Consider the following 25,308-nt stretch of genomic DNA (forward strand, 5'->3'; position numbering starts at 1 on the left):
TTCTTTGCAGCTGAAGGTGGAGAAGCTCTATACAGGCAGCAAAAACAAGACCAGGAGCTGACTATGACTCAGATCATTAACTCCTTATTGCAAAATTCAGACTTAATTGAATTAAGTAGGGAAAGCCACTAGAGCATTCAGGTATGACTTTAATCAAATCCCTTATGATTAAACAGTGGAAGTGACAAATAGATTCAAGGGATTAGATCTAATAGAGTGTCTGAAGAACTATGGACAGAGGTTCGTGACATTGTACAGGAGGCAGTGATCAAAACCAACCCCAAGAAAAAGAAATGCAAAAAGGCAAAATGGTTGTCTGAAGAGGGTCTTACAGATGCTGAGAAAAGGAGAGAAGTGAAAGACAAAGGAGAAAAGGAAAGATATACCTGTTTGAATGCAGAGTTCCAAAGAACAGCGAGGAGAGATATAAAAGCCTTCCTGAGTGAACAATGCAAAGAAACAGAGGAAAACAACAAAATGGGAAAGACTAGAGATCTCTTCAAGTAAATTAGAGATACCAAGGGAACATTTCATGCAAAGATGGGCACAATAAAGGACAGAAATGGTATGGACCTAGCAGAAGCTGAAGATATTAAGAAGAGGTGTCGAGAATACACAGAAAAACGATACAAAAAAGATCTTCATGACCCAGATAACCACGATGGTGTGATCACTCACCTAGAGACAGACATCTTGAAATGCAAAGTCAAGTGGGCCTTAGGAAGCATCACTATGAACAAAGCTAGTGGAGGTGATGAAAATAGCTTCAGTTGAGCTATTTCAAATCCTAAAAGATGATGCTGTGATAATGCTGCACTCAATACGCCAGCAACTTTGGAAAACTCAGCAGCATCCACAGGACTGGAAAAGGTCAGTTTTCAATCCAATCTCAAAGAAGGGCAATGGCAAAGAATGTTCAAACTATGCACAACTACACTAATCTCACATGCTAGCAAAACAATGCTCAAAATTCTCCAAGCCAGAGTTCAACAGTACATGAACCAAGAACTTCCAGATGTACAAGCTGGATTTAGAAAAGGCAGAGGAACCAGAGATTAAATTGCCAACATCTGTTGGATCATAGAAAAAAAAAAAAAGAGTTCCAGAAAAACATCTACTTCTGCATCACTGACTATTCTAAAGTCTTTGACTGTGTGGATCACAACAAACTGTGGAAAATTCTTAGAGAGATGGGATTACCAGACCACCTTACCTGCCTCCTATGAAACCTGTATGCAGCTCAAGAAGCAACAGTTAGAACTGGACATGGAAAAACGGACTGGTTCCAAATCAGGAAGGGAGTATGTCAAGGCTGTCCGGGCTGAATGAAGCACAAGCTGGAATCAAGATTGCTGGGAGAAATATCAATAACCTCAGATACATAGATGACACCACCCTTATGGCAGAAAGCGAAGAGGAATTAAAAAGCCTTTTGATGAAAGCCAGAAGAGAGTGAAAAAGTTGGCTTAAAACTCAACATTCAGAAAACTAAGATCATGGCATCCGGTCCCATCTCTTCATGGCAAATAGATGGGGAAACAATGGAAACAGTGTCAGACTTTACTTTTCTGGGCTCCAAAATCACTGCAGATGGTGACTGCAGCCATGAAATTAAAAGACGCTTACTCCTTGGAAGAAAAGGTATGACCAACCTAGACAGCATATTAAAAAGCAGAGACATTACTTTGCCAACAAAGGTCTGTCTAGTCAAAGCTATAGTTTTTCTAGTAGTCATGTATGGATGTGAGAGTTGGACCATAAAGAGGGCTGAATGCCAAAGAACTGATGCTTTTGAACTGTGGTGTTGGAGAAGACTCTTGAGAATCCCTCAGACTGCAAGGAGCTTCAACCAATTAATCCTAAAGGAAATCAATCCTGAATATTCTTTGGAAAGACTGATGCTGAAGCTGAAGCTCCAATTTGGCCACCTGATGCAAAGAGCTGACTCATTAGGAAAGACCCTGATTCAGGGGAAAGATTGAAGGCGAGAGGAGAAGGGATAACAGAGAATGAGATGGTTGGATGGTATCACCAACTCAATGGACACGAGTTTGAGCAAGTTCCAGGAGATGGTGAAGGACAGGGAAGCCTGGTGTGCTGCAGTCCATGGGGTTGAAAAGAATCAGACACGACTGAGCAACTGAACAACAACAACAAAAAAGAAATAATGATATTTGGGGCTTCCCAGGTGGCTCAGTGGTTAAAAAAAAATCCGCCTGCCAATGCAGGAGATTCAGGTTTGACCCCTAGGTCAGAAAGATGTCTTGGAGAAGAATATGGCAATCTACTCCAGTATTCTTGCCTGGAAAATCCCATGGACAGAGGAGCCTGGCAAGCTACAGTCCACGGGGTCGCGAAAGAGTCAGACACAACTTATCAACTAAACAACAAGAGCAAAGAAGTAACAGGTATCCATACTGGAAAGGAAGAAGGAAAACATCTTTATTTTCAATGTGAAGATTTATGTAGAAAATCCCATGGAATCCACAAAAGAGCTAATATATTTAATGTGAGTTTAGCACAGAATTATTAAGAATTGCCTGGCCCAACTTATTACTACAAAAGGTAGAGAAACTGTACCAGAAGAAAACAGAAGAGAATGCTCATGTGACCCTGCTTTAAGCAAAGATTTCTTAGCTATGACACCAGGATTGCAATCTATATAAAGACAAATGGACAAATCAGACTTCATCAAAATTAAGATCGTCTGCTTTTAGTTAAGGCAGCCCGAACAGGCTAAGGACCACAGACTGAGTGGCTTATAAATCACAAACAGTTCTTACAGTTTTAGAGGCTGAGTCATCCAAGATAAAGATGCCAACAGATTTACTGTCTGTGGAGGACAACTTCTCTGGTTCATAGCCCATGACTTCTCACTGTATCCTCACAGGATGGAAGGGGTGGGGAGCTCTCTGGGGTCTTTTTCAAGGGCACTGATCCCACTTGTGAAGGCTCTGCTCTCATGACCCAATTATGCCTAATGGCCCCACCTCCAAATACCATCACCTTCGGAGTTAGAATTTCAACATATGAACCTCAGGGTGCCGGGGTGGGGGTGGGGGTGGTGGTGGTGGTGAAAACACCCAGAAGAACACAAGTTCTTCCCAGGAACATTTTTTTCTCTCTCATTTTATTACAGTGAAGTTTGCATGCTAAGTCGCTTCCGTCAGGTCTAACTCTGCAATGCTATGGACTAAAGCCCACTAGGCTCCTCTGTCCATAGGATTCTCCAGTCAAGGATACTGAAGTGGGTTGCCATGCCCTCCTTCAGGGGATCTTCCCGACCCAGGGATCGAATCCATGTCTCTTACATCTTCTGTGCTGTCGGGCAGGCTCTTCCCCACTAGCGCCACTGGGAAATGCACAATGAAGTTTAACACTATGGAAAAGCCACATCACCTTGGTGGGTTCAAAGGCACTCTTCAGAGAATGAAAAGAGTTGCCACAAATTTCCAGAGAAAACTGTAATTCAAAAAGATACATGCACCTCAATGTTTGTTGCAGCACTGTTCTCAGTAACCAAGATATTCAGTTCAGTTCAGTTCAGTCGCTCAGTCGTGTCCGACTCTTTGTGACCCCATGAATCGCAGCACGCCAGGCCTCCCTGTCCATCACCGACCCCCGGAGTTCACTGAGATTCACGTCCATCGAGTCAGTGATGCCATCCAGCCAACTAAGATATTAAAACAACCTAAATGTTCATTGACAGATGAATGGATAAAGAAGATGTGGTACATATATACAATGGAGTAGGATTCAGCCATAAAAGAGAATGAAATAATGCCATTTGCAACAACACGGATGGACCTAGAAATGATCACACTAAGTAAGTCAGATGATATCACTTTTATGTGGAATCTAAACTATGATACAAGTGAACTTATCTACAGAACAGAAACAGACTCACAGAGAATAGATTTGCGGTTGCCAAAAGGGAGGAGGGTGAGGGATGGATGGATTGGGAGTTTGGGATTAGCAGACGCAAACTACTGCATAGAGAATGTAAACAAAGTTCTACTGCAAAGGAAACTGTATTCAATTTCCTACGATAAACCAAAACGGAAAAGAATATGAAAAAGATCATATTTATAGGTGTAAAGCACTTTTCTATACAGTAGAAATTAACACAACATTGTGTGACACATCTGAAACACAAGGTCCTGGAGCAACACCCACCATGTGTAGCAGACAGGACCTGGAGCAATCTTTACCACTCAGGGGAAAAGGATGCTACCATTTATAGGGGGAACTGACATGACTTCAGGTTGGCTCATCAGTTACCAGGGAAGCCAGCAACTGGGGCAAGTGAGAAGCCTGTAGGCAGTTATTGATTATGCCTATCACATGAATGGGGGCTTCCCTGGTGGCTCAGATGGTAAAGAATCTGCCTGCAATGTGGGAAACCTGGGTGCAGTCCCTGGATTGGGAAGATCCCCTGGAGGAGGGCATGGCAACCCATTCCAGTATTCTTTTCTGGAGAATCCCCATGGACAGAGGAGCCTGGCAGGCTACAGTCCATGGGGTCACAAAGAGTTGGACAAGACTGAACAACTAAGCACAGCAACCACAATCACATGAGTGGACCAGGGGCTGGATGAGCAGGGAGTGTAAAGAGATCAAGAGAACAGCCATCTTGAAAGGCCTGATCGCGCACTCCACCCCACCTACCTTGCATGACCCTTACACTCTTGGTGCACCCCTCTTCCATGACAGCCCCGAGGTCAAGTGTACAAAGGCGCACTGCAACCAAATACCACAAACGCGATACAAGCAACAGCAGCTAAGGAGCATTAAGACTAAGACACCTAGTAAGCTAGGGGGAGTGATTTGCCTATAGGTGAGGAGACTTTGGAGCCAAGTGCTTATTGGGTCAATTTTTCATGAAAATCCAGAGGATGATGACAATAGCATCTCGCTGCAGACCCAACAATCAGATTCATTTCATAGTGAGGCCACCAGTGTCTCCCCCCCTGCAAGCAGATTCTCTCCACTCAGACTCGGGAGGAAATATAAGATGCTTAACAGGCACAACACCGGGGAGATTATGACCATTAAGCAGAATAGAAGCAGGAACAGCACTCTGAGATCACGCCAACCCCACCTTGGATTTTTGTCCTGGCCAGCAGTATCGTGTCACCTGTCCACCAGCAGTCTCCAGAGGTGGTGCCGAGTATTGGAGGGTTATAATATTATAAATTTTACTGGAGGTATAATATAATGGTGCCTTTCTCTAGTAGGGGACAAGATTAATTACCTAAGTAGTCTTCAGTGGGGCTGGGTAGACAACAGGTGAGATCTGTAAGTCCCTTTCTAATCTTATTCCCCACGAGTTGGCAAACCCAGCCACTGGGGACTTACCTGCCAGTCCCAGGTCATTTATAATGTGTCCCTCTGGGGGGAGATCCTGTAGGCAAAAGTGAGTTATTGTCTTGACTGATAGTTGGCAACCTTTGGATCCTTTGGTGGTTAAGAGTTGAATTCAGATGGTATTGACTCTGGGTGAACACGGAGTAGATGATGGGTGGGACGACGCATGCCCTGAGATGTTCAGTTACAGTCTGCAGGGCTTGAATCAGCCTCCTGGCCCACCGGTTGAGGACGTGGGTTTCCTGCTTCAATCATTCAGTAGTCCGTTCATCTTTTCCATTAGCCCGGCAGCGGTGGGGTTGTAAGGCTGTGGAAATCCCAATGGATGTCATCTTTATGAGCCCACTCCTGGACTTCTTGGTCCTCAGCCAATGCCAATGTCCATGGCGGATCTTTATTTCGCACACAGCTGTTATAGGCTCCCAGTAGTGGTTTTTTTGCAATGCTTGACAACCCAGGGTTGGCCTTCTGTAAGGTCTCACATCTGTTGTAACGCAGTGTAGCTATGGTCCCATCCCTCTACTTCATTGTTCTGCCCTCTCCTGTAGCCAGGAACATGGACTGGAACTGGGACCAGAAGCCCAAGGCTACTCTTATTATTCACATTCTGGGTAAATGGCCATGTCCAATCCAAAAGCCCGTCCCTGAGTTAATATCCTTAAAGCCTGTGTCTCTCATTGTGTAGGGGTGCTGGGTTGGGGGTAGACTGATCTTTCCTGACCAGATAACACCCAATTATGTAATAGATGATTCAGTTTGTTGCATTCTGTGTGTATTCACCAGCCATCACCAGGCAGTCAGATGAGCCATGAACATGGAGTTACTCCTAAATCAGAAAGAAACTCTGAGCTTACCAGGATATTCTTAATATAATGGAAGAGAAAGAACCTCCCAGAGTGGTCAGCTGCCACAGGGCCCCATGCACGTGCTAGAGGACAGCCACCTCAGGGTCACCCCCTGCAACTTTCCATTCCCTGTCCTTATTTCCAGACATCTCAGCGCTCGTGGGAGTTTCTCTGGCTTCCTGGCAGGCCACTTGTTGGACTGCACCCCGCAGGCCTGCAAACTCAGCTTCAGGACCAAAGAGCCAGGTGGAGACAGCAACAGAGACATCAATACCCATTAGATAGGGGATCTTACACACCCAGAATGAAGGGTCCTGGAATGACACCCTCTTCATGGATGTATGGCAGATGATAAGCAGGACGTGGAGACAACATACGCTATGTGGGGGAGGAGGCTACTATTTATAGGGGGAATTGGCCTCAGGTTGGCTTATCAGTTACCAGGGAAACCAGCAGCTGGGGCAAGGAGCGAGCATGTAGGCAGTTCCTGACCAAGTGCTGTAATGAAGAAGACTGGATAGATACATGAGTGGAGCAGGGGCTAGTCAAGCAGGGGATGTGCAGGGAGCAAGAGAACAGCCATCCTGAAAGGCCTGACCACCCAGAGGGCCACCCACATCAGGGAGGGCAATCTGCTGAAACAGACTCCAGTGATTCAAAAGTGAACCTTGTCCGGAAACACCCTCGCAGACACACCTGGAATAACGTTTGGCAGGATATCTGGCCACCTGCAGCCCAGTCAAGTTGCACATGAAAATAACCATCACACAGAATAATAATCCAAGGTTGTGTGACAGTGTTGGTGGCTGGAGTACAAGCTGTCCTCAAAGCTCTTGTTACACAGCCATGTTACTCCCCACGGATAGGGCAACCAGCCTTATCTAGGCAGGGTGATGACGCCTGCCTGATCCATGTGGAGTTTCTGCATTCCTAAGGACACATTAGGTACCAGGTTCCATATTATTTTTATGTTATTATGTTAGCTGCTCAGTCGTGTCTGACTCTCTGCAACTCCATGGACTGTAGCCTGCTAGACTCCTCTGTCCATGGGATTCTCCAGGCAAGAATACTGGAGTGGGTTGCCATCCCCTTCTCCAAAGGATATTCCTGATCCAGGGATCGAACCTGGGTCTCCTGCATTGCAGGCAGACTCTTTACCATCTGAGCCACCAGGGAAGCAATCAGGCTCCGTGCATTTTACCTATATGCCCATGACTGGACTGCCCTGTTCTCCAGATGCATGGATATTTGTTGAGTGAATAAATCCCATTTGCCAGAAAGGATAACTCACTTATTAAGGGGTTCAAGCCTAGAATGGTCTGACTCCACAGTTACACCATCCTTCTTAAAAAGCCCTGTTTCAAACCCCTGCTTTCTGACTCCCCCTCTGCCCCCACTCAGAAACACGACTTTGCCCCTCCAGGGGCTGCAGAACTTAAAATCTCAGCTCCCCCAGGAGCACGCCTGGCAAAGACGCATCTTCCCCTTGCCAGACAGATTTCCCCAGCCCTCCACAGGTAGGGGAATAGACTCCCGGTGCAGGAACCCAAGCGCACATCTCGCAGGTCAACTGGCATTTCATCTAGACTTTCCTTCCCCGGTTTCTCCAGATGTGCAGGGGTTTGCTAGGTCTGCAATGCCAAGCGGTGGCGTTGTTAGGGGGGTTGTAATTTTCTTTTCTGCCTTTCTCTCTTAAAATCTCAGCAGCAGCTGCTTCCCCAGTTCATGGCAGCTTCCGAGTGTCTCAGACAGGCGTCAATATTGACGGAAGAGGCCCCACAGCCCAGCAGGGGATGTAGTTTCAGAAGAGGAGCTGAGCAAGCTCATTAGCATGGCTTCTCAGCACCCTTTGGCAGCCCCAATTACTTGGTTCTGAGCAGCATGAATATGGATCAGTGAGAGGAAGGGGGCTTATCTGGATTAGCTTTTTTTTTTTTTTTTTTAACACGGAGACAGTATAGAGGAGGACTTTAAGATCACTAGTTTTGCAGTCAGACAGACCTGGCTTCCAATCCCATCTCTGCCCTTTGCTCCCCACATGACCTTGGGAAAGAACATTTGCCACTCTGAACATCAGTTTCCTTATTTGTAAAATGGGCGTCAGGGTAATACTTCAGAAGTTTACCATTATGATCACATGACTTAATGCATTTAGTCTAGCACAGGGCCTGGCCCATCATAAGCATTCCACAAACACCGCAGTTCCTGGTGTTCTATTTAGAAATGATCACATTCAGAGGAACTGGCCTTTTTTCTAAGAGTAGGGGAAACCTGGCCCAAAGTCTCCAACAGATTTCCCCTCATGGTTCATTGGTCAGCACTGATCCCTGCTAACTCCTAAGAGATTCTAATCCTATCTTTCCCAGCCTCCAAGTTCTGCAGTTCAAGAAACTAAGGCCCAGAGAGGCTGAGGGTATTGCCAGAGGTTGCACAGTCAGTCAGTGGCAGAATCAGGGCTAGAACCTGATACCTAACCCAGAGCGTTTTATATCCCCTCTATAACCCTTCTCTATAAGTGTTAAGATTTCCAAGGCTTTTTTTAAATTAAAAAAAATATATATTTATATATATTTACTTTTTGGCTGCACTATGCAATATGCAGGATCTTAGTTCCCCGGGGATCGAACCTGTATCCCCTGTAGTGGAAGCTTGAAATCTTAGCAGCTGGACCACCACGGAAGTCCCTTCAAGGCATTTTTCTCAAGGTATTTGTCAGTGTCTGCAACCAATTTCCTGAGCACAGGCAGGAATCCTGGGCAAAGCCTCTTTCCTTTTCTCCTCTCTTTATCTTCTAGTCCAGGTGAGCAGCTCACTTAAGTCCTGTAGTCTCCAGTCAGCTCCCAAGAGCCCCGATGGAATAAGTCAGGCAAACATCTTACTCTCAGGGCTATTTGCATTCAAGCGACCTGCTGCAAGAGGGCAATGCTTAACCCAAAGTGATGAGTTCCTAGTGAGAGGATTTAAGGCAACTGTGCTGGAGATGTTTCAGGATGGGGGCTGATTTTCACTGGCACCCCTAATTCATAGTAATCATTTATTCTCTCTTGCTTTATTCATTCATTTATTTGATCAACTTGTTGAGAAATTTCAAGGGCCAGGCCAGGGACTTTGCTTAGTGATAGCAATAGAAAAGTAAAGGTGGGTCAGATATTGTCACTGCATTTGGGAAAGTCAGAGAAGGGATCAGATGAGTACAGCTGTGAGGACGAGTGTCATGCCATGGCCTTGGAATGCATATCTCACTGCCCAGGCTTATCCAGGTAGGCTTCTTGGAGGAGGTGACATGATTGAGTTTTGAAGTACTGATACAAAGTCATCTCTTCCACTAGAAAGTAAACTCCCCGAGAGTAGAGACTTTGAGTGTTTTTTTCATGGCTACACCCCTAAAAGTCAGAACAATGCCCAGCATTGCAGGTGCTCAATAAATATTGGTTAAATGAAAGCGTATAAGGGGCTCCCCAGGTGGCACAGTGGTGAAGAATCCACCTGCCAAGGCAGGAGATGGAGGTTCGATCCTTGGGTCGGGAAGATCCCCTGTAGGAGGGAATGGCCACTCCAGTATTCTTGCCTGGAGAATCCCAGGGACAGAGGAGCCTGGTGGGCTACACTCCATAAGATTGCACAGAGTTGGACACGACTGAAGTGAATTAGCATGCAGGCATAGAAAAGTAAAGATACAGGAGAGGAATCCTGGCAGAAGAAACTGTGTGTGCAAAGGCATGGGATGCAAAAGGGCCCAGGACATCTGGAAACGGCGGGAAGATCATTGCAGGGTTAGCACAGGATGTGGGGGAACAGAAGGACCCTGAATCACAGGCTGAGTTGGGACTGAGTAGGGACTCGTCCCTGAAGGCAATGGGAAGTTAGGGATAGATTTTAAGTGGAGAGGTGGCAGAATCATCTCTGTGCTTTAGAAAGACCATCCTGTCTGTCGTGAGAAGAAAACGGGGATGAGGGAGAGATGGCGGTGCTGGAAGCCCAGAGCACTGTCTGTTCAACTAGTTTGCCCAAAGCCCCCTAGCAAGAATGCCAGGCTTGACTGACAGGGCATGCGAGGGGGTGGCTGTGGACGCTGGAGGGAAGTTCGGTCCCTGCTTCACCTTCCTCGGCCTCCTGCTGGAAGGCACATGATCATGCGGAAAGGCTATTACCATCCCACCAGAAGAAGCCTCTGCTTGTTAAAATTCTGGGCCATAGTGTCTTGTATTAAAGCTGATATTAAGCCATAAAATGTAATATGTTATGACACCATAAAATGCAGTGTAATTGCTATAGAACCATAAAATGTAATGTAACGGGCGCCGTGACCATTACGCTGCTTCACAGCCTAAAACACTTAGCTTCCACTCTGCTTTTAGACAAACAAACAATTCCTATTCATTGCTACCTCTGGAGGAAGGTATAGGAAAATCAACCCAGATGAGCATGAATTGTAAGGCAAATGCCAAAGGAGGATGCAGTGGGGTGTGGAGGCAACCCCAGGCTTTGTAGGAAGACAGAACCTAGGTTTCAGTTTTTTTCAATTATGTCTTGATCAAGATCCCAAAAAAGCAGAGCCAGAGATGGGGGTTCAGACTAGATTTCTCCTAAAATTACATTTGTCTAACTCCTACAGGAGGACCACAAAGCTGCACCCAAACAGGCTGGGAGTTAGAGGAGGAAATGGGGGAGCTCTGGCCCACAAGCCCCCAGCAAGGGGAACCACCAGACTCGTGACAGCAGGTGTGAATTGCCCCCAGGACTGAACTGACATCACTGACCTTCTGAGCATAAACATGGCTACTTGCTGCTTCACGCCCAACTTCTGAAACTTGCCCCAAATCCTCTTGTGGCCAATTCAAACACAGAACCGTATAGGGAAGGCAGTTTGGGGCAAAGATTTTCATTTAACTAAGGTGACACTATGTAAGATGATTCTGAGAAGGGAAGGCAGAGGAAACAGGGAGTAGAATCACAGTTGGGGAGCCAGCTATGGACGGGGAAGAAGGGAGGCCTGTGGCCCCAGCAGGGGCCAAGGCTGTCTGGGGGCTCAGGCAGAAACAAGGGATTGCTGAGCTGAGGGCAAAGGAGAAGGAGGAGTTAGCTAGGTGAGATGGATGTGGAGGAAGACACTGGTGTATAGAGGAGGTAGGGGGGAGGGGGGGAGAAAGGGTGAGGGAGGTGAGGAGGAGAAAAAGGAGGAGGAGGAAGAAGGGAAGGGAGAAGGGAAAGAAAGAGAAGCAAGTTAAGAGAGAAAGGGACAAAGAGGAAGAGACAATGAAGGAAAGATGCAAAGAGAATATCTGAGAGAGGCATAGGGATTGCAGAGAATGAGAAGTATATGAAGAGCGTGTGTTTAGAACACTGACTGGAAGAACGGTATGAGTTGGGCTGGAGAAATAAGCAGGAAGCAGTAACATATAAATATACAGAGAGACATCCTCACACTTACATAGACCCACACACCTATGTCGGTTCAGTTCAGCTCAGTTCAGTTGCTCAGTTGTGTCCGACTCTTTGCGACCCTACAGACTGCAGCATGCCAGACTTCCCTGTCCATCACCAACTCCTGGAGCTTGCTTAGAATCATGGCCATTGAGTCAGTGATGCCATCCAACCATCTCATTCTCTGCTGTCCCCTTCTCATCCTGCCTTCAATGTTTCCCAGCATCAGAGTCTTTTCCAATGAGTCAGTTCTTCATATCAGGCTGCCAAAGTGTTGGAGCTTCAGCTTCAGCATCAGTCCTTTCAATGAATATTCAGGACTGGTTTCCTTTAGGATTGACTGGTTTGATCTCCTTGAAGTCCAAGAGACTTCTCCAACACCACAGTTCAAAAGCATCAATTCTTTGGCACTCACCTTTCTTTATAGTCCAACTCTCACATCCATACATGACTACTGGAAAAGATGGACTTTTGTTGGTAAAGTAATGGCTCTGCTTTTTAATACACTATCTAGGTTGGTCTTAGCTTTTCTTCCAAGGAGCAAGCGTCTTTTAATTTCATGGCTGCAGTCACCATCTGCAGTGATTTTGGAGCTCAAAAAAATAAAGTCTGACACTGTTTCCATTGTTTCCCCATCTATTTGCCATGAAGTGATGGGACCAGATGCCTTGATCTTAGTTTTCTGAATGTTGAGCTTTAAGCCAACTTTTTCACTCTCCTCTTTCACCTTCATCAAGAGGCTTGTTAGTTCCTCTTTGCTTTCTGCCATAAGGGTGGTGTCATCTGCATACCTGAGGTTATTGATATTTCTCCTGGCAATCTTGATTTCAGTGTGTGCTTCACCCAGCCCAGCATTTCGCATGATGTACTCTGCATATAGGTTAAATAAGCAAGGTTATAGTATACAGCCTTGACGGACTCCTTTTCTGATTTGGAACCATCTGTTGTTCCATGTCCAGTTCTAACTGTTGCTTCCTGACCTGCATACAGGTTTCTCAAGAGGCAGGTCAGGTGGTCTGGTATTCCCATCTCTTTAAGAATTTTCCACAGTTTGTTGTGATCCACACAGTCAAAGGCTTTGCTGTAGTCAATAAGGCAGAAGTAGATGTTTTTCTGAGACACTCTTGCTTTTTCGATGAATCAACAGATGTTGGCAATTTGATCTCTGGTTCCTCTGCCTTATCTAAATCCAGCTTGAACATATGGAAGTTCACCATTCACATACGGTTGAGGCCTGGCTTGCAGAATTTTGAGCATTACTTTGCTAGTGTGTGAGATGAGTGCAATTGTGTGGTAGTTTGAACATTCTTTGGCATTGCCTTTCTTTGGGACTGGAATGAAAACTGACCTTTTCCAGTCCTGTGGCCACTGCTGAGTTTTCCAAATTTGCTGGCACATTGAGTGCAGCACTTTCATAACATCATCTTTTAGGATTTCAAATAGCTCAACTGAAATTCCATCACCTCCACTAGCTTTGTTTGTAGTGATGCTTCCTAAGGATCACTTGACTTCACACTCCAGGATGTCTGGCTCTAGGTGAGTGATCACACCATTGTGCTTATCTAGGTCATTAAGATCTTTTCTGTATAGCTCTTCTGTGTATTCTTGCCACCTCTTCTTAATATCTTCTGCTTCTGTTAGGTCCATACTGTTTCTGTCCTTTATTGTGCCCATCTTTGCATGAAATGTTCCCTTGGTATCTCTAATTTTCTTGAAGAGATCTCTAGTCTTTTCCATTCTATTGTTTCCCTCTATTTCTTTGCATTGATTGCTGAGGAAGGCTTTCTTATCTCTCCTTGCTATTCTTTGGAACCCTGCATTCAAATGGGTATATCTTTCCTTTTCTCCTTTGCTTTTTGCTTCTCTTCTTTTCACAGCTATTTGTAAGGCCTCCTCAGACAACCATTTTTCCCTTTTGCAATTATTTTTCTTGGGGATGGTCTTGATCACTGTCTTCTGTACAATGTCAAGAACCTCCGTCCATAGTTCTTCAGGCACTCTATCAGATCTAATCCCTTGAATCTATTTGTCACTTCCACTGTATAATCATGAAGAATTTGATTCAGGTCATACCTGAGTGGTCTAGTGGTTTTCCCTACTTTCTTCAATTTAAGTCTGAATTTGGCAATACGAAGTTCATGATCTGAGCCACAGTCAGCTCCCAGTTTTGTTTTTGCTGACTGTATAGAGCTTCTCCACCTTTGGCTGGAAACAATATAATCAATCTGATTTCAGTATTGACCATCCGGTGATGTCCATGTGTAGAGTCTTCTCTTATGTTGTTGGAAGAGTGTGTTTGCTATGACCAGTGCATTCTCTTGGCAAAAGCCTTTGCCTTTCTTCATTTTGTTCTCCATGGCCAAATTTGCCTGTTACTCCAGGTATCTCTTGACTTTCTATTTTTGCATTCCAGTCCCTTATAACGAAAAGGATCTTTTTTGGGTGTTATTTCTAAAAGTTCTTGTAGGTCTTCATAGAACCATTCAACTTCTTCAGCATTTACTTTTGGGGCATAGACTTGGATCACTGTGAACTTGAATTGTTTGCCTTGGAAATGAACAGAGATCATTCTGTCATTTTTGATGTTGCACCCAAGAACTGAATTTCAGACTTTTTTTGTTGATTATGAGGGATACTCCATTTCTTCTAAGGGATTCTTGCCAAAAGTAGTAGATACAATGGTCAGCTGAGTTAAATTCACCCATTCCAGTCCATTTTAGTTCACTGATTCCTAAAATGTCGGTATTCACTCTTGCCAGCTCCTGTTTGATCACTTCCAATTTGCCTTGATTCATGGACCTAAGATTCCAGGTTCCTATGCAATATTTCTCTTTACAGCATCGGGCTTTACTTCTATCACCAGTCACATCCACAACTGGGTGTTGTTTTTGCTTTGGCTTCATCTCTTCTTTCTGGAGTTATTTCTCCACTCTTCTCCAGTAGCATATTGGGCACCTATTGACCTGGGGAGTTCATCTTTCAGTGTCATATCATTTTGACATTTGATGTTGGGGTTCTCAAGGCAAGAATACTGAAGTGGTTTGCCTATGTAGATAACCTATCCTGTAAACACGAACAACACAGCCAGTCAGCACACAATAGGCATCCGCACCGGTCCACACAGAGACATGCCCACAAACACATAATTCCCCAACTGATTCCCATCCTTCCCCTCACACCCAAGGAGGCAACGGGGGTTACTTCTGGTCAGATCCTGCCCAGAGTCTTGGAGTTCATTCTCCGTGAGCCTGTGCTTCATGTTTGCCCCACATTGGCTGAGCAGGTGGTGGGCGGTGTGGGTACTCAGCAGAGTAGACGTGTCCTGTGGCCAGTAGCCCTAGCCAGGGGTGGAAAAGACAGTCCTTCCTAATAGGACAGCAAAACCCTACTGTGCCAAGCATGGGTTTGGCTTCTGGGGGCTTCAAGAGGAGGCCTTGTTTCTGATGCATTTTACAACTGGCTTCACAGTGTTAGTAGTGAATGTAACAGACCAGAAAAGAGGGAGGAAATGAGGCAGCAAAAAGTCCCCACCGAGAATTCTGGTAAGGCGCCCAAAGAATCAATGAGCGGAAAGGACACAGAACTGGGGGCAGGGAAGTATGCTCAGGAGTTGGCATTGGAAAGGCAAACAGAGTAGAGTGGACATCCAGGGACCCCCCTGAATGACTCAGCTCTCTGCAAGTCTGTATGTGCCTGAGTGTCTGCCTGTGAGGAAGAGTCATGTGGGTTAGGATCCAGGGCTGCCTGTTGTATAAATATTTGTATACGAGTAAATGGGAGAGAGGGTTTAAAACCCCAGAAGCAAATGCTAAAGTTTTCTCAGGCTAGAGGAAGATATATTTTCTCCTGCGCCACCGTCTCCCCACTGCTATGTGCTTACTGAGGGTATTTTTTCAGGAAAGGGAGATCCACCAACAAATTTACTATGAGACAAGCGAAAGGTAAACCATGATTTTCACATTTCTGCTAATTCTTAGTATTAGGATGGAGACTTGGAAGGGATGCCTCCGTCTTTTGTGAGGATGCACCACCAAGAATTTTGATTAACTCTGAGGAAGGCTCAGGAGCTTGTCTGTGTTAAAGATTGAGAAAATACTCATTTGTTTGAGGAAATAAAATCAAAGGTTTCAGATATCCTCTGGCACTGGGGAAGCTGGCAAAGAATGTAGATCAGGGGAGTGAGAATGTGTAATCAGAAGAGGTATCAGGCAAGGGACCTAAGGGGAAAGCCAGTCTGCAAGAAGTTCCCTGCAGGGTCTTAGTTATGGAGCTTTAAGGACAGAGATCCTGAAGGAAATCAACCCTGAATATTCATCGGAAGGACTGATGCTGAAGCTGAAGCTCCAATACTTTACCCACCTGATGCAAAGAGCTGACTCACTGGAAAAGACCCTGATGCTGGGAAAGATTGAAGGCGGGAGGAGAAGGTGACAACAGAGAACGAGATGGTTGGTATCATCGACTCAAAGGACATGAGTTTGAGCAAGTCCGGGAGATGGTGAAGAACAGGGAAGCCTGGCGTGCTGCAGTCCATGGGGTTATGAAGAGCTGGACACGACTGAGTGACTGAACATCAACAAAGGATGGAGATGGTGAATGTTGTATGTTAGGTTGTTTCCTATTTCGCACTGTGCTGTAATTCACTCCTGCTATTCCCAAATCTTCCACAAAGTCTGTGCAGTAGTTCAGGTGAAGGTTAAGCTGCTATAACAAAGAATCCCAAAATGCAGTGGGTTAAGGAAGGCAGAAGTTCATCTCTTACTTGTGAAGAAGTCCTGGGATGAGTGGTCTGGAATACGTCAGACTTTGCTCCACATCCTCTTTTGGGACCCAGGTTCTTTCCCCAGAACTGTCCTCATCTGCATGGTTAGGCTGCATCCAAGCACATCCCTCTGCTTTGTATAAAGGGGAAGGGAGAAAAAGAATACCACACACAATTTTCCTTTAAGCAAATGTGGCACTAGCTAACACATTGCTTGCGCTCACATTCCATTGGTTAATTCCATTTGACCCAGGGGAAGCCGGGAAATGTAGTCCCCAGCTAAGCAGCCATGTGCTCATCTATCTCTATGGAAGAAGGCGAGGATGGAATTGTTAGAAAACACACAGTTATCTATTGCAGTCTTGGGTCTGGGTTAAGCCACCATAGTTCTTACTAGATTATTGTAATAGTCTCCCAACTGCATCCTCAGTCCCTTTATTCAATTCTATTCTCCCCTCCCCTAAAGATTTCTTAATCTATTAAACACACTTTTTGCACTATTATGCTCAGCCAGCTTTAAATTTATTCTCTCACAAAAAAATTGTATTTTAAGGAATTCCCTGCTGGTCCAGTAGTTAGGACTCCATACTTCCACTGAGGGGGCATGGGTTTGACCCCTGGTTAGGAGAAGGCAATGGCACCCCACTCCGGTACTCTTGCCTGGAAAATCCCATGGATGGAGGAGCCTGGAAGGCTGCAGTCCAAGGGGTCGCTGAGGGTCGGACACGACTGAGCAACTTCACTTTCACTTTTCACTTTCATGCATTGGAGAAGGAAATGGCAACCCATGCCAGTGTTCTTGCCTGGAGAATCCCAGGGATGGGGGAGCCTGGTGGGCTGCCGTCTATGGGGTTGCACAGAGTCAGATACAACTGAAGTGACTTAGCAGTAGGGAACTAAGATCTTGCCTGCCAGGCAGCATGGCCAACAAATAAATAAACAAAAGTTTAAAATTGCAACTTAGTTGTTGACTTCCATTCTATTTTGAAAGCAACATCTGGAAGTGCTGCAAAAGCTTGTTACTCTCTGCTCAAAATGCACCAGGGGCCTCCCATATACTCTGAGTAAAAGCCTGAGTCTTTCAAATTGCTTACCAAGGCCTGTATGATTTCCAGCCTCCACCCACTTCTGGCCTCAGCTCCTCTCACAGCCCTCCTGGTTCACTCCGTCCAGCAACACTAGCCTCTGTCTCCCTTAGAATGTCAGATGTGCTCCTACCTCAGGGCCTTTGCACTTGCCGAATCTTCTGCCTGGAACATTCTTTCATGAGACATCCGTGTGGCTCATTCAGCCACTTTCTCAACCAGGCCTTCTGGATCCCACCTCATTTAAAATAGCAATTATGAATGAATTGTGTGTGCACATGCCTAAGTGTATGGTTTATTTTATTGTCTTTTTACCCATTACAGTTAAGCTCCAGGAGTGGGGATCTCATATGTGCAGGTGTTCACACGTGTCTGACATATTTGCATATGTGCCAAAGCTGCTAACCTGCTTCCTACTAATGACAGACTTCCCTGGGCCCAGGCAAGGAGGTGACAATGAACAAGACAGCTCCAAACCTCTAGCCTCCTAGAGCTTATCTTTTGGTGGAGGATGATTCTTTCAGAAGCTGACAGGTATTGTGGAAAATAACCTGGGGTGAGTTATTGCTGAGTGATGGTGGAAGAGGGAAACTTCTGTAGATAAAATCATCAGGAAAGTTCATCTGAGGAGGTGACATTTGAGTTGATACCTGATAAGAAGAAGCCAGCCGTGCAAAGTGCTGGAAACTGTATTGCAGGCAGAGGAAACACCAGGTGCAAAGTCCCTGAGGCATGAATGGGATCAGCGTATTCAAGGAATGAAAAGAAAAGCAGAGAGGTTTGAGCACACGTAGCACCAGGGATTACAGTAATGATGAGGTTGGGAGGGAGGCAGAAAAGGACCAGATCATTTAGTGTCCCTGTCCACTTTCCTAGCCATTAACCAAGATGAGAAACTTCCCTGGTCTCCCCTAAACCCTGACTTCAGGATTGGCTCTTGAAGATCCAAAGGAGAAACCAAAGGACTGAAAGCATCCTTGGCAACCAGGTACCTCCCAGCCAGTCCCCAGATCTCTGACAAGCTTGTTACAACATTGATGGAGAGATTAAATTTCATGCTGAACAGGCTTGAGCCCTAAATAATGTTCTGAATAGAGAGCTACTGTCTGAGATGCTGCCTGAACCTGCCCCATATTTCATTAGGGCCTCCAGAGGCAAAACAGAGCCAAGGAAGCTGGAAAAGTTCAGGATCTGAACACTCTGCAACTTGCAAGGAAGGCCACTGGGGTCCAGCCAAAAGGGCATTGGATTGGAGCTTCAAAAGTCAAACTTCCAGCCAGGGTCAGCAACTCACTGTGTGACTCTGGGCAAGATATTTTCTTCTCTGGGCCTCAGTCACCTAATCTGCAAATATGTGGGGAAGGGGTGACATTCACAGGTCGCTAATGGCTCTTGAATATTCATAACAGCTTTTTAAATGGAGGGTTTATGGTGGACTAAACACTTCACATCAGTCGTCTCATTCACTCCCCACAAGAATCCTATCAAGTGAGCACTATTACGATATTTTACAAATGAGGAAACTGAGGCTCAGAGAGGTTAACTTGTTCCAGGAGACACAGCTAAGTGTTGGGTCGGGATGAAAACTCAGCAGTGGCCACAGGACTGGAAAAGGTCAGTTTTCATTCCAATCCCAAAGAAAGGCAATGCCAAAGAATGCTCAAACTACCGCACAATTGCACTCATCTCACACGCTAGTAAAGTATTGCTCAAAATTCTCCAAGCCAGGCTTCAGCAGTACGTGAACCGTGAAATTCCAGATGTTCAAGCTGGTTTTAGAAAAGGCAGAGGAACCAAAGATCAAATTGCCAACATCTGCTGGATCATGAAAAAAGCAAGAGAGTTCCAGAAAAACATCTATTGCTGCTTTATTGACTATGCCAAAGCCTTTGAATGTGTGGATCACAATAAACTATGGAAAATTCTTCAAGAGATGGGAATACCAGACCACCTGACCTGCCTCTTGAGAAATCTGTATGCAGGTCAGGAAGCAACAGTTAGAACTGGACATGGAACAACAGACTGGTTCCAAATAGGAAAAGGAGTACATCGAGGCTGTATATTGTCACCCTGCTTATTTAACTTATATGCAGAGTACATCATGGGAAACGTTGGGCTGGAAGAAGCACAAGCTGGAATCAAGATTGCCAGGAGAAATATCAATAACCTCAGATATGCAGATGACACCACCCTTATGGCAGAAAGTGAAGAGGAACTAAAAAGCCTCTTGATGAAGGTAAAAGAAGAAAGTGAAAAAGTTGGCTTACAACTCAACATTCAGAAAATGAAGATCATGGCATCTGGTCCCATCACTTCATGGGAAATAGATGGGATAACAGTGGAAACAGTGTCAGACTTTATTTTTTTGGGCTCCAAAATGACTGCAGATAGTGACTGCAGCCATGAAATTAAAAGATGCTTACTCCTTGGAAGGAAAGTTATGACCAATCTAGATAGCATATTCAAAAGCAGAGACATTACTTTGCCAACAAAGGTCCGTCTAGTCAAGGCTATGGTTTTTCCTGTGGTCATGTATGGATGTGAGAGTTGGACTGTGAAGAAGGCTGAGCGCTGAAGAATTGATGCTTTTGAACTGTGGTGATGGAGAAGACTCTTGAGAGTCCCTTGGACTGCAAGGAGATCCAACCGGTCCATTCTGAAGGAGATCAGCCCTGGGATTTCTTTGGAAGGAATGATGCTAAAGCTGAAACTCCAGTACTTTGGCCACTTCATTCGAAGAGTTGACTCATTGGCAAAGACTCTGATGCTGGGAGGAATTGGGGGCAGGAGGAGAAGGGGACGACAGAGGATGAGATGGCTGGATGGCATCACTGACTCGATGGAAGTGAGTCTGAGTGAACTCTGGGAGTTGGTGATGGACAGGGAGGCCTGGCGTGCTGCGATTCATGGGGTCGCAAAGAGTCGGACACGACTGAGCGACTGAACTGAACTGAACTGAGTGGGGCTTACCCTCTCATCCATTCTGTTTTAGGTTTCTTACCAGCACTCTTAAAGGTTTAGGCTGTTTTCAACCTTATAGTTTGGAGGAAGATTGTTTATCCAGGGTCACTCACCATTAGCTCTGCACTTTCAAATATCTTTCTGATGGCCGGCTTGCTGTCCCCGCTCTGGGCTGTCTTGCCCTAGGACTGGAATCATGCGTGGGACTCTTGTCGAATTGACTTTGATTGGTACAGTTTCAGGAGGGCCAGGGTTGGGGGCAGACGTGGAGTGGCCGCAGGACTTGATCCTGACGAGACTTTGCAGGAGCTTTACTGACAACTGTTAATCCTGGAGAAAAGCCAGAACTCATCTGCCTTGAGCGCCTCTCAGCCTCCACTCCGATTCTCCCCAGCTGAAGTCTGTAGAGACAGCCAGGCCTGGGCCTCAGAGGCTGAAGCCAAGGTGAACTCTGTCCCCTGATCCCTCTCTACAAAGCCAGGTACAGCAGGCAGCCAGCCAGACGTCCCTCAGCACCTGCCACTTGCTGCGAGAATAAAAGGAATAAAAGTTCCCTGCGAGCCTGGGGGGAGTTCCAGTGTTGCTCAGGGTGCAGGGGTCCCCCTCCACTCATGTTTCCTGGGGTTTCACCTTTTGTACTGAAACTCTTAAAAATGGGCATGCCCTTGCTGAGCAAAGGCTCATTGCATACATAAATACATTTGCATGGAAACGAGAATGAAAGTTTAATCACTGAAAAGTGGTTGTTTTTGCATGGTGGATTTTCAAGGATATATGCTTTAAAACTAATATACAATTTTGGAGCAGTTTTAGATTTACTGAAAAAATTAAGTGGAAAGTACAGAATTCCCACAAGCCTCTAAGTTTGGGGTAATTTGTGATGCAGCAATAAGTAAGACATGATACAAACAGGGATCCTGTCTCCTCGTCCCATTCACGTCTCCTCCTCACTTGACTTCCTCTCTATTTCCCAACTTGTGGTCTTAGGCTAGTTTCTTGGTCTCCCAAAATCTCAGTTTCTTCATCTATACCATGGAAATCAGTAATTCCTAATTCATAAGGTTGCCATGGGGAATGGATGAAGAAGTCAGCAAAGCCCTTATCACAGTGCTTTGATCTTGTAAGGTCTGGTGGCCATTCAAGAAAAGTTTCTTGCTATTGCATGTCATAGCATCTGGAAGGGCACATAGATATCAAAATAATAAAAATAATAACAAGCATAGAGGTGGCTAGTCTCAAACAAATGGGAAGTCTGAAGATTGAGGCAAAAATGACTTTTTCCTTTGAATTCCTTTCAGTTACTCTAGAATTCCACTCAGATGTGGCCCAATGGGGTATGGTCTTTTCTCCCCAGTTTTTTCCATCTTCTCTCCCTATGCTCACGTTCTTTTGCCCCTTTTTTCCTTCTTTCCTCCTATGTCCCAGCTCTATCCTGAATTAACAACAAAAAGTGACAATCGCAAAATTCAAAATTGCCTGTGAAAATCTCTTAAGAGGCATTATATTGGAGAACTACACATCGTCTCTCACTAAGTTTTCCTTCAAAATTGGAGAAGAAGGCTGTTTCTTGGGTTTCGGCTTAGCTTTCATGTTGATCTATGTCTATATCCATCTCTCTACAAAATATCAATAGATACATGTATCTGTGTATCTTTAAACTCTACAGCCACCCTCAGTGTGGCAAAGCTAATCTCGTCCTGAGACAAGTGACAAATGACCCCCACAGGAGATTCAATAGGTCTACATTTCCCATCTCAGGGCTATTCTGGGGCACACTGAGTGGAAAGGGGAGCAAAATTACCAGCACACTTGTGTTAATATTTATCTCTTTTAACTTTGTGAGGCTCTCACTAGTCCTACTGCATCCATTCTAAGATGCACGCTTTTTCTGATTTTAACATCCCTGAAACTGAGATGCATTTTGGTGTGATCTCATTTCACTCCCTGTACCCAAGCCAACTTGGTCCTAGCTGTTCAGACGGTCCTTACTTCAACTGAGTTATGTACACTGCCCAGCTTCCACATGTTGATTTCAATCACCATTAACATATTTTCAGAAAGATGATGCCATGATAAGAGTCAGCATTGAATGGGAAGTTTCTGTGTGCATAGAAAGATGCCCAAGCACAGCAGAGGGGTGGAGATCTGGTCATCATGAAGCAAATTCTTGTCTGAGGGAACAACTCCAGTTTCATATTTTCTTGCAAAGTAACAACCAGATCTTGACGGAACCCCTAAAAAGGAAGAAACCATGATAGATGAAGCTGTATTGCATTCTGTCACTTAGATACATGCTAAAGGTTTTCTTGTCACATCAAGCCAAGCAACAAGAGGTAAAAAGAAGTTGCCAAATCCCTGGGAACAGATGAAGGGACTTTCAAAGGATGGTGTGATCAATCAAAGTATTTAAAAGGACGATGAAGGCATTGCACAGTGACTTAATTGGAAGAGATTTTAAAAATTTATTTCTTAATTTTACGTAAAATAATGATGCATTTTAAACTTGATGATGTTTTACATTTAATAAAAGCCAGCTGAATTCAAGGTACTAAAATATATGGGATGTGATGTCAATTTAATGATCAATGAAATCTCCCAGTATTACACCAATGTATTAATATATTTTACTTTTTTGGTAGCTTATTTTTGTTTGTTTGCTGTGTGGCATGTGGGATTTTAGTTCCCTGACCAGAGGGAACATTTCTATATTTAATATATGGACATTTATTATTATTATTATCTTATAAAAAGGCTCTCAAACCTGACTTGTATCCTCCTTTTTTGTTATTATATGAGTATAATATCCTTCAGAAAACCATGTACATTGGGAGTGTGGAGTCTTAGCCACTGGACCACTAAGGAAGTCCGCATCATTATATTTTAAAAACTTCTAACTACTCCCTCTGTCTTTCCAAAGATCTCTCCCAAAAAGAGGTAAGGAAAGGAAGAAAAGAAACCCTTTCATTTTGATAGTGAAATAGTGCATATATTTTAGGAACATGCAACCAGCTAAGACTGCCTACCCATTAACTGAAAAATACTGGTTCTAGGAATTTACCCCGGAGAAGGCAATGGCACCCCACTCCAGTACTCTTGCCTGGAAAATCCCATGGATGGAGGAGCCTGGTAGGCTGCAATCCATGGGGTCACTAAGAGTTGGACACGATTGAGCGACTTCATGTTCACTTTTCACTTCCACTCATTGGAGAAGGAAATGGCAACCCACTCCAGTGTTCTTACCTGGAGAATCCCAGGGATGGGGGAGCCTGGTGGGCTGCCATCTTTGGGGTCATACAGAGTTGGACACGACTGAAGTGACTTAGCAGCAGCAAGAATTTACCCTCAGAATGAAAGAGTGACTGAGTACAAATATTTAGTTACCAGATGGTTATATCAGCTTCATTTATAAGCATAAAAGATTGAAAACAATTTAAATGAGCCTCAACAAGAACTGTGCTTAAATAAATGATTCAGTTCAGTTCAGTTCAGTTGCTCAGTTGTGCCCGACTCTTTGTGACCCCATGAATCACAGCATGCCAGGCCTCCCTGTCCATCACCAACTCCCGGAGTTCACTCAAACCATCAAGTCAGTGATGCCATCTAGCCATCTCATCCTCTGTCGTCCCCTTCTCCTCCTGCCCCCAATTCCTCCCAGCATCAGAGTCTTTGCCAATGAGTCAACTCTTCGCATGAGTTGGCCAAAGTATTGGAGTTTCAGCTTTAGCATCAGTTATGCCAATGAACACCCAGGACTGATCTCCTTTAGAATGGACTGGTTTGATCTCCTTGTAGTCCAAGGGACTCGCAAGAGTCTTCTCCAACACCACAGTTCAAAAGCATCAATTCTTCGGCCCTCAGCCTTCTTCACAATCCAACTCTCACATCCATACATGACCACTGGAAAAACCATAGCCTTGACTAGATGGACCTTTGTTGGCAAAGTAATGTCTCTGCTTTTGAGTATGCTATCTAGATTGGTCATAACTTTCCTTCCAAGGAGTAAGTGTCTTTTAATTTCATGGCTGCAATCACCATCTGCAGTGATTTTGGAGCCCCCCAAAGTAAAGTCTGACACTGTTTCCACTGTTTCCCCATCTATTTGCCATGAAGTGATGGGACCAGATGCCATGATCTTCGTTTTCTGAATGTTGAGCTTTAAGCCAACTTTTTCACTCTCCACTTTCACTTTCATCAAGAGGCTTTTTAGTTCCTCTTCACTTTCTGCCATAAGGGTGGTGTCATCTGCATATCTGAGGTTATTGATATTTCTCCTGGCAATCTTGATTCCAGCTTGTGCTTCTTCCAGCCCAGCATTTCTCATGATGTACTCTGCATATAAGTTAAATAAGCAGGGTGACAATATACAGCCTCGACGTACTCCTTTTCCTATTTGGAACCAGTCTGTTGTTCCATGTCCAGTTCTAACTGTTGCTTCCTGACCTGCATACAGGTTTCTCAAGAGGCAGGTCAGATGGTCTGGTATTCCCATCTCTTTCAGAATTTCCCACAGTTTATTGTGATCCACACAGTCAAAAGCTTTGGCATAGTCAATAAAGCAGAAATAGATGTTTTTCTGGAACTCTCTTGCTTTTTTGATGATCCAGCGGATGTTGGGAATTTGATCTTTGGTTCCTCTGCCTTTTCTAAAACCAGCTTGAACGTCTGGAAGTTCACAGTTCAAGTACTGCTGAAGCCTGGCTTGGAGAATTTTCAGCATTACTTTACTAGCATGTGAGATGAGTGCAATTGTGCGGTAGTTTGAGCTTTCTTTGGCATTGCCTTTCTTTGGGATTGAAATGAAAACTGACCTTTTCCAGTCCTGTGACCACTGCTGAGTTTTCCAAATTTGCTGGCATATTGAGTG

At 44.8% G+C, this 25,308-nt stretch overlaps 1 protein-coding gene across 16 annotated transcripts in view; it reads right to left on the reverse strand.

Annotated features, from left to right (window-relative positions):
* The window catches only part of CCDC60 (coiled-coil domain containing 60), a 286,332-nt gene that overhangs the window by 235,915 nt on the left and 25,109 nt on the right, over nucleotides 1-25,308 (reverse strand). For 6 of the 16 annotated variants that reach the window (XR_015144541.1, XR_015144540.1, XM_086347879.1 and 3 more), the window contains exon 1: nucleotides 5,359-6,193. The exons of 8 other annotated variants lie outside the window; for them this stretch is intronic. Coding sequence is in view for 4 of the 8 variants with exons in the window: in XM_086347879.1 (XP_086204005.1) it covers nucleotides 5,359-5,376 (18 nt within the window). In the remaining 4 variants the exon portion in view is untranslated. Of the gene's footprint in view, nucleotides 1-5,358; nucleotides 6,194-16,398; nucleotides 16,533-25,308 lie in introns of those variants that run through there. 2 more of the 16 variants (XM_086347884.1, XM_086347876.1) reach the window with 2 other exon arrangements.

This window comes from Bos grunniens, chromosome 17, assembly GCF_055505025.1.
Source record: "Bos grunniens cultivar Pamir isolate PY7600 chromosome 17, Bosgru_T2T1.0, whole genome shotgun sequence".
In the NCBI taxonomy this organism is placed as follows: domain Eukaryota; kingdom Metazoa; phylum Chordata; class Mammalia; order Artiodactyla; family Bovidae; genus Bos; species Bos grunniens.